Genomic DNA, 18,806 nt, shown 5'->3' with positions numbered 1-18,806 from the left:
CGAAAGATATTGTGTGGATAAGGGAGTTTTGACAAGCACGACAAGACACCCGACGAAATCACTTGTTTATATATTAAACCTGGCGTATCCTGAAAGATTCCATAAATGAAAAACGCACTTCGTACCATATGTATTGTTCTATGTGGACTTTAAACAGCATTTTTATAACTCAAATGCCAGTTCGTGCTTGACAGGTGCTGCCCGTGCAAAACTGAGCAGGGCGGGTCGAGATAGGAATCACGTACTTCAATCGTATCGTATTATTTCAAAGCCTTGAATTACTCTTTTTCTTAAACTTAAGACGTAAGACTTCCAGTCCCACCCCTACCCCAAACTCCAATATATATATATACAATTAAAAGGATTGAGAGGCCTTGCATTCATGTAAACGTTTTGGGGGGCTGATTCGGATTTTCCGAAAGGTAAAGAGACTGTAAAATCATGCCCTTATTCCATACTTGCTCATATTCTATTTACAGTCACAACCGTACTTGACCTGCGCGTCAGTCGAGATTTTAAACACGCTGGTGCACAGCTATTTGTGGCCGGGTTCACTGACGAGTACGGGGTCGTTGGCATTATAAACATGCAGAACACAAGCATATTGTAACCGCGTGACGGCAATTTGTTGCTGCTATGTTTAGCGTTATAAGCCCCTGTGGACAACATCGCACATCTGTCAGCCCACCTGCATCCAGTCTTAAAGCTACACATACTGAGGATCTATGCAAACGTATATCAAAATATATGTTAAATTTCTTGGACGTTGATTGCAGTGATACTAAAATGAAGTTAAAACTGGCATACACCCCCACAAATGTGTTATGTCATACCCGTCATCCCCTGAACGTACTTGGACTTAACTGCTCATGCATCTATCGGGCTCAACAGTCAAATAGGTTATGGTTTGCTTTTTATTTCGTCGTTTATCCGGAATTTTCTATGCACAATCAAACAGGTGTCTGATCAATGAGTGGGGTCATTGTTGCGATTACTTAGTATTTGGATATTTCTAGTAAAATAAGGTGATAATATATCATGAAGTAGCAGAGCAACAACCTCCGTCTGTTTTGATACATATAAATATAAATATGATATTCGCATTGCGAACATGAGATGAGAACATGAAATTCATTTTACACCTCTTTGATTAAAAAAAATCTTTACCTGAACAAATAAGGATATGCACGTATTAGCGTGATGCCTGGGGCTTTTTTCTTAAAGCTTTAGTAACACTGAATATACTTGCGTATTTTCCATGTACAGCTACAAAAACAGATATATTTCAATTTAAAACTATGCTGGCTGTGAGGACCTGGGGTGCCGAGGAGTGCTGGCTGTGAGGGCCTGGGGTGGTGATCAGTGATGGTTGTGAGGGCCTGGGGTGGTGATGAGTGCCGGTTGTGGGGACCTGGGGTGGTGATCAGTGCTGGTTGTGAGGACCTTGGGTGGTGATGAGTGCTGGTTGCAAGGACCTGGGGTGGTGATCAGTGCTGGTTGTGAGGACCTGGGCTGGTGATCAGTGCTGGTTGTGAGGGCCTGGGGTGCCGAGGAATGATGGTTGTGGGGACCTGGGGTGGTGATGAGTGCTGGTTGTGAGGACCTGGGTTGGTGATCAGTGCTGGTTGTGAGGACCTGGGTTGGTGATCAGTGCTGGTTGTGAGGACCTGGGGTGGTGATCAGTGCTGGTTGTGAGGACCTGGGGTGGTGATCAGTGCTGGTTGTGAGGACCTGGGTTGGTGCGGAGTGCTGGTTGCAAGGACCTGGGGTGGTGAGGAGTGCTGGTTGTTAGGACCTAGGGTGGTGCGGAGTGCTGGATGTCGGGACCTGGGCTGGTGAGGAGTGCTGGTTGTGAGGACCTGGGGTGCCGAGGAATGATGGTTGTGGGGACCTGGGGTGGTGATGACTGCTGGTTGTGAGGACCTGGGGTGGTGATGACTGCTGGTTGTGAGGACCTGGGCTGGTGTTCAGTGCTGGTTGTGAGGACCTGGGGTGGTGATGACTGCTGGTTGTGAGGACCTGGGCTGGTGTTCAGTGCTGGTTGTGAGGACCTGGGGTGGTGATCAGTGCTGGTTGTGGGGACCTGGGCTGGTGCGGAGTGCTGGTTGTGAGGACCTGGGGTGGTGATCGGTTTTGGTTGTGGGGACCTGGGCTGGTGAGGAGTGCTGGTTGTGAGGACCTGGGGTGCCGAGGAATGATGGTTGTGGGGACCTGGGGTGGTGATGAGTGCTGGTTGTGAGGACCTGGGGTGCCGAGGAATGATGGTTGTTGGGACCTGGGGTGGTGATGAGTGCTGGTTGTGAGGACCAGGGTTGGTGATCAGTGCTGGTTGTGAGGACCTGGGTTGGTGATCAGTGCTGGTTGTGAGGACCTGGGCTGGTGATCAGTGCTGGTTGTGAGGGCCTGGGGTGGCGATCAGTGCTGGTTGTGAGGACCTGGGCTGGTGATCAGTGCTGGTTGTGAGGGCCTGGGGTGGTGTTCAGTGCTGGTTGTGAGGACCTGGGGAGGTGATCAGTGCTGGTCGCGAGGGCCTGGGGTGGTGTTCAGTGCTGGTTGTGAGGACCTGGGGTGGTGATCAGTGCTGGTTGTGAGGGCCTGGGGTGGTGATCAGTGCTGGTTGTGAGGACCTGGGGTGGTGATCAGTGCTGGTTGTGAGGGCCTGGGGTGGTGATCAGTGCTGGTTGTGAGGACCTGGGGTGGTGATCAGTGCTGGTTGTGAGGACCTGGGGTGGTGATCAGTGCTGGTTGTGAGGACCTAGGGTGGTGATCAGTGCTGGTTGTGGGGACCTGGGGTGGTGATCAGTGCTGATTGTGAGGACCTGGGGTGGTGATCAGTGCTGGTTGTGAGGGCCTGGGGTGGTGTTCAGTGCTGGTTGTGAGGACCTGGGGAGGTGATCAGTGCTGGTCGCGAGGGCCTGGGGTGGTGTTCAGTGCTGGTTGTGAGGACCTGGGGTGGTGATCAGTGCTGGTTGTGAGGGCCTGGGGTGGTGATCAGTGCTGGTTGTGAGGACCTGGGGTGGTGATCAGTGCTGGTTGTGAGGGCCTGGGGTGGTGATCAGTGCTGGTTGTGAGGACCTGGGGTGGTGATCAGTGCTGGTTGTGAGGACCTGGGGTGGTGATCAGTGCTGGTTGTGAGGACCTAGGGTGGTGATCAGTGCTGGTTGTGGGGACCTGGGGTGGTGATCAGTGCTGATTGTGAGGACCTGGGGTGGTGATCAGTGCTGGTTGTGAGGACCTGGGGTGGTGATCAGTGCTGGTTGTGGGGACCTGGGTTGGTGCCGAGTGCTGGTTGCAATGACCTGGGCTGGTGAGGAGTGCTGGTTGTGAGGACCTGGGGTGGTGATCAGTGCTGGTTGTGGGGACCTGGGTTGGTGTGGAGTGCTGGTTGTGAGGACCTGGGTTGGTGCGGAGTGCTGGTTGCAATGACCTGGGTTGGTGAGGAGTGCTGGTTGTGAGGACCTGGGGTGGTGATCAGTGCTGGTTGTGAGGACCTAGGGTGGTGATCAGTGCTGGTTGTGGGGACCTGGGTTGTTGCCGAGTGCTAGTTGCAATGACCTGGGCTGGTGAGGAGTGCTGGTTGTGAGGACCTGGGTTGGTGCGGAGTGCTGGCTGCAATGACCTGGGGTGGTGAGGAGTGCTGGTTGTGAGGACCTGGGGTGGTGAGGAGTGCTGGTTGTGAGGACCTGGGTTGGTGAGGAGTGCTGGTTGTGGGGACCTGGGCTGGTGAGGAGTGCTGGTTGTGAGGACCTGGGGTGGTGATCAGTGCTGGTTGTGGGGACCTGGGTTGGTGTGGAGTGCTGGTTGTGAGGACCTGGGTTGGTGCGGAGTGCTGGTTGCAATGACCTGGGTTGGTGAGGAGTGCTGGTTGTGAGGACCTGGGGTGGTGATCAGTGCTGGTTGTGAGGACCTAGGGTGGTGATCAGTGCTGGTTGTGGGGACCTGGGTTGTTGCCGAGTGCTGGTTGCAATGACCTGGGCTGGTGAGGAGTGCTGGTTGTGAGGACCTGGGTTGGTGCGGAGTGCTGGCTGCAATGACCTGGGGTGGTGAGGAGTGCTGGTTGTGAGGACCTGGGGTGGTGAGGAGTGCTGGTTGTGAGGACCTGGGTTGGTGAGGAGTGCTGGTTGTGGGGACCTGGGCTGGTGAGGAGTGCTGGTTGTGAGGACCTGGGGTGGTGATCAGTGCTGGTTGTGAGGGCCTAGGGGGGTGAGGAGTGTTGGTTGTGAGGACCTGGGCTGGTGAGGAGTGCTGGTTGTAAGGACTTTGGGTCGTGAGGAGTGCTGGTTGTAGGGACCTGGGGTTGTGAAATATGGCGTATCTCTCATCTCGTGACTCGGAAGACAAAGATATTTTCACGAGTGACGCATGAAAGATCATATATTTATTATATAACAGTTAACTGTTAACAGTGAGTTTTTTAACAAATACTCCCTACCATACACATTCCTGCACGAAAACAAGAGATATTGCCAATGTAGAAAAATAATAATAATAATAATAATAATAATAATAAACTTTACAAAATACTTGAATTAATTTTATTTCATTTACCTCCTGCTGAGACTGTATTTCACACCTGAATTAATTAATTCAGGGAGGCGCGATCGCTTAGCAATGCATTTGAAGCATTGCTGTTAAAAAAAGGACGAGTTTCAAACAAATTGCCGGAAGAAGAATCTTTAACTGAATGTAAATCATGTTCATTGTCAACAAAGACATGTAAGCGTTCCGAAGACCGGCTACTGCTGCTTGATACAGGCGCACTGGCGTGTAACTTCCTTACCGCTAGTTGCGGCAAAGTGTTATTTTCAGTGAACATATCACTTTTCTGTCACTGCTGTGAAAATATCACTTTTCTGAACCTTACAAATCTCAGTCTTTCACACTAAAGTATAAAACAAAACAGTGATATTTTCATATCATTTCATTTTCAAACGATGTGATATTGATTTCTTGTCGATAGCCTAGTTTCAAATGCTTAGGTTTATGTCTTTTGTGTCCTCGATGGCGGCAGGTGTTACAACTATCATTTGCCCTACATATCTATACACCTGATTTCAGCATACTTTGAATGTCATCAGTGTAGAGCAAGATCCTGGGATTTGAAAAAAGAATGGTTCCAGAATATCCTGGACATATATTATTTGAAAAAAACATTAGGCATTCCGGGTATTCAATGTCCAGTACAAATGGTTGCTAAATAGGGGCTGAATTGGTCGGGTGACCTTACTGACTCTAACCGTTGCTGTGCCTGACCAAGACTCAAAGGTGAGGTGAGGTGAAATTGGGTTTAACGTCGCGTCCAAGATTATTGCACTTATATAGCGACGTGGATGTACGTGTGTGTGTTTGTGTGGCTGCTTGTACTAGTCCGGACTGATGCCGATTTATAGTGCTAGCCCACTGAGATACCATGCCGCAGTTAAACACGAATTCCCCACTCAGACACAGTATACTTACTCCGAGCCGACCAGTCCTTGTTTTAGCCTCTAAATGCCGAGCGCCAGACAGGGTAACAACAAGTACCATCTTTTAACGTCTTTTGGTATGACGCGGCCGGGGATCGAACCCCGGACCTTCCGCTCTCCGGGCGGACGCTCTACCACTAGAGGCGGTCCCCAAGACTCAAATATCAATACGTTGCCTTAATATGGGCTTGATATTAAACAACATTCACCATACCGAGTAAACAGTATCCCTCTAGCACCTGAACGAATAACACAGGGGCGGTCGGGTAGCCTAATGGTTTAAGCGTTCGCTCGTCACGCCGAAGACCCGGGTTCCCGACATGGGTACAATGTGTGAAGCCCATTTCTGGTGTCCCCCGCTGTGATATTGCTGGAATATTGCTAAAAGCGGCGTAAAATCAAACTCACTCACTCACTGAACGAATAACAACATCTAAATACTGTGGTGTTGGACCCAGTCACAAACAAACTTCGTGTTGAATATTAATGCTTTATTTTATGCATATGATTTTTTTCTGTTCTTGAACTCAGCACAGTGTGTCCTACCTTTAAGACTTCAGTAAGTGTATCACGTGATGTTTTACGAAATACAAACGGGTAGACGGCATGCAGAAACTTGCATGGTAGGTTGACAAACGAGTTGGAGATCTTCCTGACGTAGCTGGCAACAAGAAAGTTGTCCGAATGACAGTCATCAGTCACATTCCCGTAAAATTCTTTGAGTATGAATTCCATATTACGTGGAACTGGTAGAGACAACTGTTCAAAAGGTCTCCATTGCAATGGGAAGACGTCACTTTTCTTATACAGAAACAAAGGCATTGCTGAAGGATTTACTGACCATATATGGGACACGTCTTTTCTAAAGAAGGAAATATCCAAATATGGAAATGGATCTGGATGGTTAGCTTGATATTCCTTGGAATAAAATTTCCACGGTTTGTTCCCAATCACGTCAGTGCTGAAATGAGGCAAGACCATCAGAGAAGAACGTAATTTCAACCAATCAGATTCGTGTACACAAACATGAGAACTTCCTGTCCATGGAACGAATCCCTGGTGCCGATACAAACCAAGCAAGGTGTCGCCAAACAGGAAGTGACGTATGCCGTTCCTAAGACACACGTCGGCAAACACTTCTAGAGTCTGTATCAGTCTTTTCCTATTCTCGGCGTTCAAAACTGGTTTGTAGAAATTGAAATCTTTGAGATAGTTAAAGAAAATGCCTCTGCTTTGATTGTCAGCGAAATGCATGTTTCCTTTGACAAGAACGGGTGATTTGTCCTCATGAAACACAAGCTCATCAATTCGCCATGGTGTAGAAAATCTGGACACATTCGTCAAAGAAATGCTTTCAAAATTCTCCTCGTTTTGAGGGACGGTTCCGGAGACTTGGTGAAGGTTGAAATTAAGGTGATCAAATCGTGCTCGAATTGCATGGTAGATGTCTTGATTTCTCAATGTTTTATTAACCATGTCTTCTAGTTTCTTGTGTACAGATAGCAATGTTGTGATTGTCACAGAAAACAAAATCAGAATGACTGTTTTCCTCCCAAATAATTTCGTATGAACCTCTGCATTGACGTCAATCTCCCCCATGGTGTCAGCCAGTATAACACCGACTACTTTAACAACCGGACCAGAGCAGCATATCACTGAAATGAAATGAATGCAAAATTCAATTTGAATACACTAAAGAGACCAGCGGTGTCGATGTATCGATACATCGGGAATTTACACCTGACGTTACGATACCTGATACGCCTACCCGCTGTATCAATTCATGGCTTGATTCTGTATCGATTTTCAAAATGTAATATTTACCACTTATGTTTGCAATAACCTGCCTTGTGACCACTGGATCAGCGTCACGGCCTCTCGCGGAACAAGCTGCTAAATCTGATTGCATACCAGCGAGTTCTACAGCATCCTCGTGTTAGCCACACCACGTGGTACAATGGATTTCACGCACAAACAGCGCAAATTAAGTATCGCGACACGTCTCGTCACTCAAGTATTTCTATACGTATTGATACGTGAACTATGGGATGACACCGTACAATGCGCAATATACAGCAGTCACAAATACACTAAGAATGAGATATATTGCTGAACAACTTTAACGAATTTTAAAATATTGTATTGTTAACACTTAAGCATGTCAGTTGTTATCATGAGTTACAAGTTACAATTCTCTGTTTCACATGTAATGCCTGATTTTGCAGAGAGTTACGAATGCATCCATGATTTACAATATTGTTTAATTTATTCCATGCATGCCTGTTGCTAAGGTGACATGTTAGACAAACTAATGTTGTATTATGTTCACGTATTCTCGTAAACTTCGGCTACCGAAACGTGAAAGGAATGTGCCGAGTATGATTCTAATTCTTAAACCTGACACAGGGACGGTAGCTACACGTTGTTTGGGTTCCCAAAACGGAAACGGAAACCTTACGATCCAGCCCAACCGAGTTGGACATCAATTATTGAACATAAATACTCATAAACAGCCATTGAAACTATCTCTAATGATGCTTTCCGGGCTAATGTACTGTTCTCTGCACACAGATAAGGTATATGTAGGTTTGTAGCACTAAATACTACAAATTAATGAATGCATGTGATAAATCGATAATTTTGTTTCATCTGGATTTATATACTTTTGCTTCTTTATAGGAAAACATTAAAATTAAAATGTTCTGTTTTGATTCAGAATTAAATATACAGTAGATTTCTAAGTCAGACTGAGCTGTAAATCTTAACATAGAACGGAAACATCAATGATAAAGAACGGTAGTGAAAGTCGGACATAACAAATAAATTTCAAACGTTCCTTGAAATTTTTCTGTAGCTTACAAAAAGCTAATGCCAGCAAAACAATTTTTAATAAGAAGCGCATTCTCACAGGTCATTGCTATTTGGACTGACAATTCAAGATAAAAACTGAATCACTTCAATTCTGAACATAAGAAATAAACAAATTGTGCTTCTACTCCCTGACATGCGTTCCATTACATACCCAGTGCTAGCAGCACGACGTGTTGGGCATTGAACTCAATGCCATGACGGACTCGCTTTGACAACATTTATGCATATTGTCTCATATTTCCACATATTCGATACTCCCCTATGTATTCTGAATATTCTCATGGATTTTCAATTGTTGCGTAGCAGCGAAACCAGACGGGACTGTACACCGCCTTTGTTACATTGCATTGTGCGTGTGCGCCATTTGTGTAGAAGATGACGAGGATGAAACAGATGTTGGAGTTGATGAGGTGAAATGGGTTTGACGTCGCGTCTAAGATCATTGCACTTATATTACGACGTGCATGCACGCGTGTGTGTGTGGGTGCTTGCACCAGTCCGGACTGATGCCGATTATATACAGAAATAAAGTGCCGCAGTTTAAAATTAATAGCCCACTCAGACACAGTATACTGACTCCAAGCCTACCAGTCCTTGTTTTAGCCCCTTAATGCCGAGCGGCGGGCAGGGTAACAACAAGCATCAATTTTAACTTCTTTTGGTATGACGCTGCCGGGGATCGAACCTCGGACCTTCCCCTCTCACGGAGGTGGTCTGGAGTTGGTGAAGCAATGGACGGGGTTTTAGTTACGTGTTATTGCCTGATATGTTAAGGATTGGCTAATGATTATACTGAGATATGAATCGAAAGAGCGACATGCAAACTGTATGAATCCGAATAATTCCGAGAATTTAGAATGAAAATAATGAAATCTCAGTATCTTTCGCGCCTTCTGTTTTAATTGAACCTTTCTTCCGTTGTTTGTTTGTTGTTTAACGTCGTACTCGGCAATAGGGGCAGCTATATGACGGCGGTCTGTAAATAATCGAGTCTGGACTAGACAATCCAGTGATTGACATCAGGAGCGTCGATCTACACATTAAGAATACCAAGTCAGCGAGCCTGACCACCCGATCTCGTTAGGCGCCACTAACAAGCCTGGGCAGCTGAAGACCAATTCTAAACCGTATATATTAACAGGTTTCTTGTGTTATAATTAAGATAGTATTCTGCAACGGACCACAAATTCGGAGTGGTGTTGTATGTTTGATGTTTTAATATTTTATGAAAGCAAATCGTGTAATTTACAGCTTGCCTCTCGGCATTACATCTACAAATATCTCTGAAAGCTTTACTTTAATGTATATAATTACTTAAGATTAAATAATTGTATTTAATTATCTAATTATAACTATTAAAATAGTTTTATTATCTACATATTCATAACCGTTCAGCATTAATTACATTTTAACTTTCTCGTTCACTATGTCCTACATATTATTTTAGAATAAATATTCACAAAGACAGTGAGAACACCTCATGTGTAAAACCAGGTACCCGGGGGATCCAAGCAGAGGAGAGAGGAACCAGTTGACAGGAACCTTGTGCTTCACAAGCCTGAAGTCAGGTGAGCTACTGTATCGATGCATCCGGGAATGTATCAACTTTAATCCATATGGTAGCAACAATGTCACTGTGTAGATTCATAAAATACGCAAGTCAATAATATATCATATTTATTCAGACTCTCTCTCTCTCTCTCTCTCTCTCTCTCTCTCTCTCTCTCTCTCTCTCTCTCTCTCTCTCTCAAGCGACAGCTTGAATCCAAGTCAGTATCACACCACATGTCCTCATTGTAGACACGCGTTGAATCGATATGTCACATATGACTTCTAGATCTAGATCTCTCTCCCCCTCTCTCTCTCTCTCCCTCTCTCTCTCTCTCTCTCCCCTCTCTCTCTATCTCTCTCTCTCTATATATATATATATATCTCCCTCTCTCTCTCTCTCTCTCTCTCTCTCTCTCTCTCTCTCTCTCTCTCTCTATCTATCTATCTACGCGACAGATTGAATCCAAGTCAGTATCACACCACATGTCCTCATTGTAGACACGCGTTGAATCGATATGTCACATATGACTTCGGACTTCGGGCTTCGGGCTTCGGGCTTTTCAGAAGATTCTTGCAAACACCTAAACAAATTTCCTACATTTGTGTCCTACATTGTAACCATTTCCTACTAATTTGTCTTACATTGTAACCATCCGATACTCATCAGTCGATTCGGACAAGCATAGAATACTCTCGATAACTTTGTCGACGCTACTTGACGAGTCAAATAATACATTAAGGGGATATGCCTGTCATGTTTAGAGATTGTCCGGACGGACTCCCACTCACCTTCGCTGAGAGTAGGGTATCACCCGGAGGACGTTCTCTCACCCTGGCCCTCTCTCACATGACACCACCACGCGGCAGGGCGACAGTGCCTTTGCGTGTCAGTGATGTACTGTAAGGTCGTTGTCTCCTATTGACAATAATGAATTGAATTCTTAAAAATCATTAGATTTCTTCCGGCTCCGTACCCAACACCAGCCTCTCACCATGTTATTGTCCACAAGTACCAACATACACACGAAGAAAGTAACTGTTCCCTTCTTTCTTTACACATAAATACACTTACCAAACAGTCACGCTTCATGTGAATCACATCTGTCGACGTTTGATTTTTAAAGTTTGTTTCAAACATAAAAATATCAATGATTAAAAGACCCGACTCACATCAGTTTTTAATTTGGATGAAAATCTCTTAATTTATTGTAGCAATGTACAACATATCACATTTTGCATGGGTTGCACGTGCATGGCGTCTGCGGTATATTTATGAATGTACGAGACGCGAATAAATGACGATGAGTGAGTATAACATTCATAAACGCCCATAGGGGCAAGACGATTTGGAAACTAAATTGTTTATTTTTTTTCCTTTCTGGCCATTTGCTGCTAAGGAGGTACACGTTTTGGACTTATTCTGATTGGATAAAAATCTGGATTGTTGCGTTCCTGTGCGGTGCGTCCGATCACAAGGTGTGCATGTCATGGTCATGGTCATGCTTGTTTCTGCCTAATACTGCCTTCATATTAACAGTTGCAACAACTTGTATGTGTTTGGACATTGGGTGCTGTTTGTCTACGGAATCTATTAAAGTCTTATCTCTTCAATGTACAGTGATGACACGGTTAAAAGATGCAAGAGCACCAGTGTCCCAGTCATCTAGGGAACCATAATTCGCTGTGAAGGTCCTATGCTCGTGGGTTCGAATCCCGGTTTGCCCTGATTATGTTTCCAGGTCTGTCATCATTATACCCCTGCACGTGGGTTTCACCAATCAATTAAACGTCAAAGACCTTCATGGCTTTGGGTTTTCCACCCACAACTGACATTAGTATAGTTGTAAATTTTCATATTTCTTAATTGTTTGGTGCTGTTGTCGGAAAATAGTCTTGTCAATTTATTGGTATTGGGCAAGTTACAATAATATTCAAGGGTGTATTGAGATCTATAGAGAGCAAAAAAATCACCGATCAATAAAAGACCCCTTCTCTTAATTGACACTGTCAATCAAGCAACAACTTAAACCGATATGTTTATTTTTCGATCTTTCATTGGTCAAGAGAAAAACTGTTGCGTATCTTATTACAAGCCGGGATGCTGACCCTGCTCTCCTCGTTAATGATAAACCGTCATAAGTCAAATGTACCCAACAAATAAGCAAGCCAATATATAACTGAAGCTGAAATATATTAAAGCAGAACAACTTGCCGGCTATCACAACTTGATCCTTCTAAATTTGTCATATTAAACCGAACTCTTGTTACCTTTCTAAAGGTATGATAAGTAGGGTGTGTTAGGATACTAGTATATGGATGGATGACACACTCTATTTATCATCACATGAGAAAGGTAACAAGAGTTCGGTTTCATATGACAAATTTAGCGGGATACATTTTATATTATAGTCATCTAAACACCCAAGTCCACAGCTGTTATCTAGCACTGGAGTAAGCCTGTGATGGATCTCGGATGCTGTACTGTCAAATAACAGTGTATTGCTTTCATAGTTAGTAAAAGTTAATGCTTAAATATTAGTGAGGACGAAGACAATATCGCAAATGAATGTTAATACCGTAGACAAGCACGTCTGTATATTCAATTTTGAGCATTATTTTTCAGTAAAGAATATCATTAATATTTAATTCCTGGTAGCATGCACCATGTATCCTTTATAGGATACTATGCTTCCACGTGTAGGTGGATGGGACCAGGCAAGGCGGCCATACAGACCCTGAAATATAACGATGAAAACAATGCTCGTGCAAGTCTATGATAGAAAAGTCTAGACACCTTCTATCATATTTAAAAGATATTTCGTTGTTCATTTACATTTCAAAGACTCGAGTCTTAATAACCAGCCAAATAGGCCTGACCCAATAACTATGGCCAGTGTAACTGTCGCTCTCATTTTGCCAGTACTTGACTTACTGAAACACTCTAAATCTAGAAAGAGTTAACAGAGTAGTTGCACGTGTTTGACACTTTATGTTTCAAAGTTATAAATCGTATTTTTTGTATTTAAAGGCAGTGATTGCATGATCTGCAATTTGTTTATGTTTGCTGCTATGCCAGTCAATAATGTTTAAGTTGATTCAGTCTCATAAAATCGAGCAGCTATAGAGTTTAATATATAATGTAAAAATAACAACTTCTCATGCGAGATTACAATGAAAATATTATCGTTCTTACTTTTGAGAAATGGCAGTTTGACACTGTTGGCAATAATCATCCCAAATACGAGTACACTAATATCAGCAGACCAGCTTGTAGCCTACCTATGCGTTGTTTCGCTAACTGCTTTATGTGAGTTTTATGTTTGTGTAGGTTGTTTTAGTGTAAATATATCTGTGGTGGTTGTCAGTGGCATAAAAATATGAAAATGCTTGTTGAAACTATGTGTTGTTTGGCCGGCTTCGAACCGCAACAACAGGAAGCTTTCCTTTGATCTACTTGCCAAGTGCGGTTACCTTTTTGGAAATACCAAAGTTGAGCTTCCACCACTTCGAGAATCAAAAACTGATGCCTCTTTCGAGACAATCAAGTCGTCAAGTGCATTTACATGATTTCGTATTTGACCCATGTTATTGCCTTGTATGGTGGCCGAGAGGGGACATCGCTCTATCGCTTTCTCGCTTTATCGCTCTATCGCTTTCTCGCGGTTAAGCAATATCCCCTCTTGACCCCTACAGGAGCTGCATGTGATATCTGCTGCAATTGGGAGGTAATGTTGAACTTTTCTCACTATTTACTTAAAACATAATTTAACTGTACAGACGTAGGTGATTTTAAAACAATCCACCGATTTTTGCGTAAAATGTAATTGATTTAATTATGGTCCTATTCAGTTGTATGTGACCATCACGCCGAAAGCGCGTGGCAGATCATGGCATTACGCTCTAAATAAATCAGGTTAAAATCTAAATATATACTTTTCAAAAGAAGTTAAGAAGACTATGGTTAATTAGTCATGGCTGATTGTTTTGCAAAAATACAATCTTATAATTGTGGGTGTTCTATAACTTGTTTTCGGTAGTATATGATGTTACAGTGTGTCATAAGGTTGTCCGTAAATGTTCTTTTTGACATTTGATGTATGTTTAACTTGAATTGTGTTTCTTGTCTTGTGCAAATCTACAAATATATGTACTTGCATATAGTAATTTAGTAACCACCGCTGTGAGTGTGTGAGTGAGTGAGTGAGAATGGTTTCACGTCGCTTTTTTAACAATAATCCAGTAATATCACGGGTAACACCAGAAATGGTCTTCACACATTGTACCCATGTGGGGAATCGAACTCTGTGTGTGTGTGTGTGTGTGTGTGTGTGTGTGTGTGTGTGTGTGTGTGTGTGTGTGTGTGTGTGTGTGTGTGTGTGTGTCCGACTCATTGTCTGTGTAAAAAGGTAGTAGATAACAACACAACTCACATCAGAACGCACAATTGTTAACCATACAGTTTAAATGGATAGAGAATTGCTACATAAATATGTATATTCCTGCCTGAGCCTATACTATAATTAGATATCTAGTCTCTCCTGGCGGGAAAGTTAAACTTTATTTTACAAGCACTTTAGCATTAAATTTAATTCCCGAAGACAGTTTGATCGAAAGTCATTATAAGAAACGAGTTGTTTTTAAAAAATATTTACAATGCATTTCATTTCTATTATCCAACGAATGGGGTAACGGGTTATTGACGCTCTCGAAAAGTCCTATATGTGACTTAAGGTAGAGACATATATCTAATTCATCTGTATTTTGTAAGGGAAACATAACTGTGTATATGTATGCATAATGTACATGCAACTTAATGAACATAATTGTGATCCCGAAATCGGACGAGTACATATTCGGCTTCAATTCCAAATCTAATTACCAACAAAAATAATTCTTTCGACGTTGAAAACCATACAATCTGGCTAATTAAACTGACATATATGATCTCCTTTTTATCAGTTTTAAGTTTGATTGAGGAATGGGGGGGGGATACTATGAACAAAATGAAAATATGAACAGTGACTATCTGTATTCTTTGAATCTTGTTTATTTATTACACTACAAGAAAATATGCAAGCTAAACGAGAAACGTGTGTATTTTGTTACATATTTATCTACTACGAGATGTTTAAAAAATCTAATCATAAGAGGCAAAATAGCGGTGAGAATTACAGGATCACTAAATATCAGCAAAAACCGTTTTAATGTACGGCATTATGGGAAATATCGCTTTCTCGCTCTATCGCTATCTCGCTTTCTCGCTTTCTCGCTCTGTCGCTTTCTCGCTTTCTCGATTTATCGCTTCCTCTAATGACTAACCATAGTCATATGAAGGAATCGGGTGTTCCTTAACTTCTTTTGAATAGTATGTACTATAAATCTTGAAATTAACGTTCGAGTTAATTATAAATGCAAAAAAAATAAGCGTAGACTTAATTACCGTATTCGACGTAATAAGCGCCCAGGGCGATCTCAAAATTAGAATATTATTTTGGTGAAAAAAAGTTGAGTTGAAAGATTAATTTCGTGGTTTATGCTGACAGTCTGAAATGTTTATGTACGACAGATATATTTTTCCCGAATTTAATTGCCCATAATTAAGTGTGCATATAACGAGTGCGTATTATACGCGAATAAATAAGCCTTGTGTACATTAATCAATCGGAAGGGGTGCTAATTGGGATTGTTCATTAGCCAATATATTAGCAAATATCGCCGTGGCCGTTTATTAGAGCGGTGCGCTTATTACGTCGAATACGGTAATTATACTTTGCATTTATGTCTCAGAAATGACTGAACACGTTGAATAGCGGAACTACCAACTTGAATATAAAACCATTAAACTATCTATTTCCACATTAAGGTTACTGAGAACAATATGTCATCCAAAAACTAGAAATTACATAATGGACATCCGGTAGTATTACCATTGCTTGGGTGAGGACTTCCACTTTGATGACATCTACTCCGCAAACAGAATCAACATTGATATAAGCGTTGTTTTTAGGAAAACACTATTGCTTTTTAGGAAGTATGTACTACTCAGCGCTATTGAGCGGTGTGATTTGCTATTTGTCTTGATAACTTGGCCTGGGGGCGGGGGATCCAATAGCTGAATAGGGCCATAAATCAATCAAACTCTTTTTTACGCAGAAATCGCAGAAATACGTGGATTGTTATAAAAACACATATGTCTGTACTGTTAGATTATGATTGACCCCCCCCCCCCCCCTCTGTAGGTACTTGTTCTGGAAGTACCTGTGTTCTGGAAGTACCTGTTCTGGAAGTACTTGTTCTGGAGGTACTTGTTCTGTAGGTCTGTAGGTACTTGTTCTGGAGGTACTTGTTCTGGAGGTACTTGTTCTTGAGGTACTTGTTCTGGAGGTACCTGTTCTGTAGGTACTTGTTCTGGAGGCACTTGTTCTGTAGGTACTTGTTCTGTAGGTACTTGTTCTGGAGGTACTTGTTCTTGAGGTACTTGTTCTGGAAGTACCTGTTCTGTAGGTACTTGTTCTGAAGGTACTTGTTCTGGAAGTACTTGTTCTGTAGGTACTTGTTCTGGAGGTACTTGTTCTGGAAGTACCTGTTCTGGAAGTACTTGTTCTGGAAGTACTTGTTCTGTAGGTACTTGTTCTGTAGGTACTTGTTCTGGAAGTACCTGTTCTGGAGGTACTTGTTCTGGAAGTACTTGTTCTGGAGGTACTTGTTCTTAAGGTACTTGTTCTGGAGGTACTTGTTCTGTAGGTACTTGTTCTGGAAGTACTTGTTCTGGCAGTACCTGTTCTGGAGGTACTTGTTCTGGAAGTACTTGTTCTGGAGGTACTTGTTCTGGAGGTACTTGTTCTGGAAGTACTTGAGCTGGAAGTACTTGTTCTGGAGGTACTTGTTCTGGAGGTACTTGTTCTGGCAGTACCTGTTCTGGAGGTACTTGTTCTGGAAGTACCTGTTCTGGAAGTACCTGTTCTGGAGGTACTTGTTCTGTAGGTACTTGTTCTGTAGGTACTTGTTCTGTAGGTACTTGTTCTGGAAGTACTTGTTCTTGAGGTACTTGTTCTGGAGGTACTTGTTCTGGAAGTACTTGTTCTGGAAGTACTTGTTCTGAAGGTACTTGTTCTGGAGGTACTTGTTCTGGAAGTACTTGTTCACAGCTTATGTTTTTATGTGCTACATTTTAAATCGTGAGGATCTCTATATGGTCTCTACGCCGAAGACCCGGGTTTGATTCCCGACATGGGTACAATGTGTGAAGCCCATTTCTGGTGTCCCCCGCTGTGATATTGCTGGAATATTGCTAAAAGCAACTCACTCACTATATGGCCTTTGAGGTTTTTCCCAATACGTTAAACTTCAACGCTGCAAATTGTTCTTGAATAGTTTAATCAGTAGCGATTAGCATGAGTGTAATGATCTTTCTTTTCATTCCATAAAAACCAGATTCCACAAATCACACTGTAGTTTAGTATGTCGCTGACTCTTAAAGAATACATTATTTATAGAATAATATCAATTAAGATGAGCATTGACATTGCCATACAAGTAAGTGAGTAAATGTTTCACGCCCCCTTAGCTGTATGTTATCTCATGGTGGCCTGAAAATAACTCTATCGAGATGAGACAAACAATCCAATGAAGATCGCAACCATTAAGAGGCGACTAACGGGATCGGGTGGTCAGGCTCGCTGACTTAGTTGAGGCATGTCATCGGATACCAATTGCGTAGATCGATGCTCATGATGTCAATCACTTGATTGTCGGGACCAGGCTGAATTATTTACAGACAATCGTCATATAGCTAGAATATTGCAGATTGCGGCGTTAAACAACAAACAAACTTGTTGATCAACGCTGTTGAATAACGATTGTCTGTGGATATCCCAGCTACAAAATAGGCTCTCAGTGCCCGTTAGAATCGATAACGGTATCGGCACCATTCGGAATCGGCATCGGTATCTTTCGGTATCGGTATCGATATCGGTATGATTTGGTATTGGTATCGATATCGGTATGATTTGGTATCGGTATCGGCATCGTTATCATTCGGTATTGATATCGATATCGGTATCATTCAGTATCGGTATCGGTATCGGGTGGTCAGGCACTGCCATGACTGATCGTGTGCCGAAGTGTCCCGGTGTCGTGGGTAGTTGCTCATGGTGTTTGAGGGCGCGGTAGGATAGCCTGGTGGTTAAAGCGTTCGCTCGTCAGGCCGAAGACCCAGGTTCGATTCCCGACATGGGTACAATGTGTGAAGCCCATTTCCGGTGTCCCTCGCCGTGATATTGCTGGAATATTGCTAAAAGCGGCGTAAAACCATACTCACTCATTCATGGTGTTTCCAGTTCGCGATGTTGTGGCTCGAATGCAGCTGACTATATTCCCTGGTTTAGACTCGACGCATAATAGTCAGTCTGCAGGCTGCAGTTTGGAAGTGTGTGAGTTTGGTTCTATGCCTATTATTCCAGACATATTATATTAATTGTCCCGAATTGGGGATTCGAACTTGGCATTTCGAGCCAATGCTATAATCACTAAACTACGCCCACACTCCTGGAGAATGTATTTGTTATTGCCCCCATGTTGCAATGGCTCTTCGACGTGTCTAAATCAAAACGTTTATTGTGATTATTACCCATGGGTATAGAAATAAGTAGACCGCCTCCGTGGTCGAGTGGATAGGGTGTCTGCCCGGAGGGCGGAAGGTCTTGGGTTTGATCCCTGACCGCGTCATACCAAAGGACGTTAAAAGATGGTACTTGTTGTTACCCAACCTGGCGCTCGGCATTTTTAGAAGATAAAACTCGGAATCAGTGTCTGAGTGGGGTATTCAGGTTAAACATGCGGCATGGTATCTCAGTGGGCTAACACTTTAAAACCGCCATTAGTCCGGACTAGAACAAGCAGCCACACACACGAGCATGC

At 43.0% G+C, this 18,806-nt stretch overlaps 2 protein-coding genes across 2 annotated transcripts; both read right to left on the bottom strand.

The window, feature by feature from the left end:
- Window positions 1–1,795: 1,795 nt before the first annotated feature.
- LOC124136364 (mucin-2-like) lies at window positions 1,796–4,374 on the bottom strand. Its single transcript, XM_048401565.1, has 4 exons — window positions 3,844–4,374; window positions 3,556–3,747; window positions 3,300–3,459; window positions 1,796–2,376 (listed from the first exon to the last, which is right to left on the bottom strand). Exons 1-4 carry the CDS (start codon window positions 4,372–4,374, stop codon window positions 1,796–1,798), a joined length of 1,464 nt encoding a protein of 487 aa, XP_048257522.1.
- Window positions 4,375–5,948: 1,574 nt separating this feature from the next.
- LOC124136365 (protein Ycf2-like) lies at window positions 5,949–18,463 on the bottom strand. Its single transcript, XM_048401564.1, has 3 exons — window positions 18,431–18,463; window positions 16,163–17,015; window positions 5,949–7,120 (listed from the first exon to the last, which is right to left on the bottom strand). Exons 1-3 carry the CDS (start codon window positions 18,461–18,463, stop codon window positions 5,949–5,951), a joined length of 2,058 nt encoding a protein of 685 aa, XP_048257521.1.
- Window positions 18,464–18,806: the final 343 nt, after the last annotated feature.

The sequence above is a fragment of the Haliotis rufescens genome, unplaced genomic scaffold (assembly GCF_023055435.1).
Source record: "Haliotis rufescens isolate VD_foot unplaced genomic scaffold, xgHalRufe1.0.p SCAF_22, whole genome shotgun sequence".
Taxonomy (NCBI): domain Eukaryota; kingdom Metazoa; phylum Mollusca; class Gastropoda; order Lepetellida; family Haliotidae; genus Haliotis; species Haliotis rufescens.
The sequence above is the reverse complement of the archived record's forward strand: the minus strand, read 5'-3'. Positions and strand labels throughout refer to the sequence as shown.

What these genes read in the sequence shown, in the direction of transcription:
- LOC124136364 (XM_048401565.1), bottom strand. Translation starts at nt 4,374, where the DNA reads ATGATCTTTCATGCGTCACTCGTGAAAATATCTTTGTCTTCCGAGTCA. An exon ending in AGCACTCCTCACCAGCCCAG is followed by an intron (nt 3,460 to 3,555) that starts GTCATTGCAACT and finishes TCACCACCCCAG; the next exon opens with GTCCTCACAACCAGCACTCC. An exon ending in AGCACTCCTCACCAGCCCAG is followed by an intron (nt 2,377 to 3,299) that starts GTCATTGCAACC and finishes ACTGATCACCAG; the next exon opens with CCCAGGTCCTCACAACCAGC.
- LOC124136365 (XM_048401564.1), bottom strand. Translation starts at nt 18,463, where the DNA reads ATGGGGGCAATAACAAATACATTCTCCAGGAGT. An exon ending in CAAATACATTCTCCAGGAGT is followed by an intron (nt 17,016 to 18,430) that starts GTGGGCGTAGTT and finishes AAGTACTTCCAG; the next exon opens with AACAAGTACCTCCAGAACAA. An exon ending in AACAAGTACTTCCAGAACAG is followed by an intron (nt 7,121 to 16,162) that starts GTACTTCCAGAA and finishes ATTTCATTTCAG; the next exon opens with TGATATGCTGCTCTGGTCCG.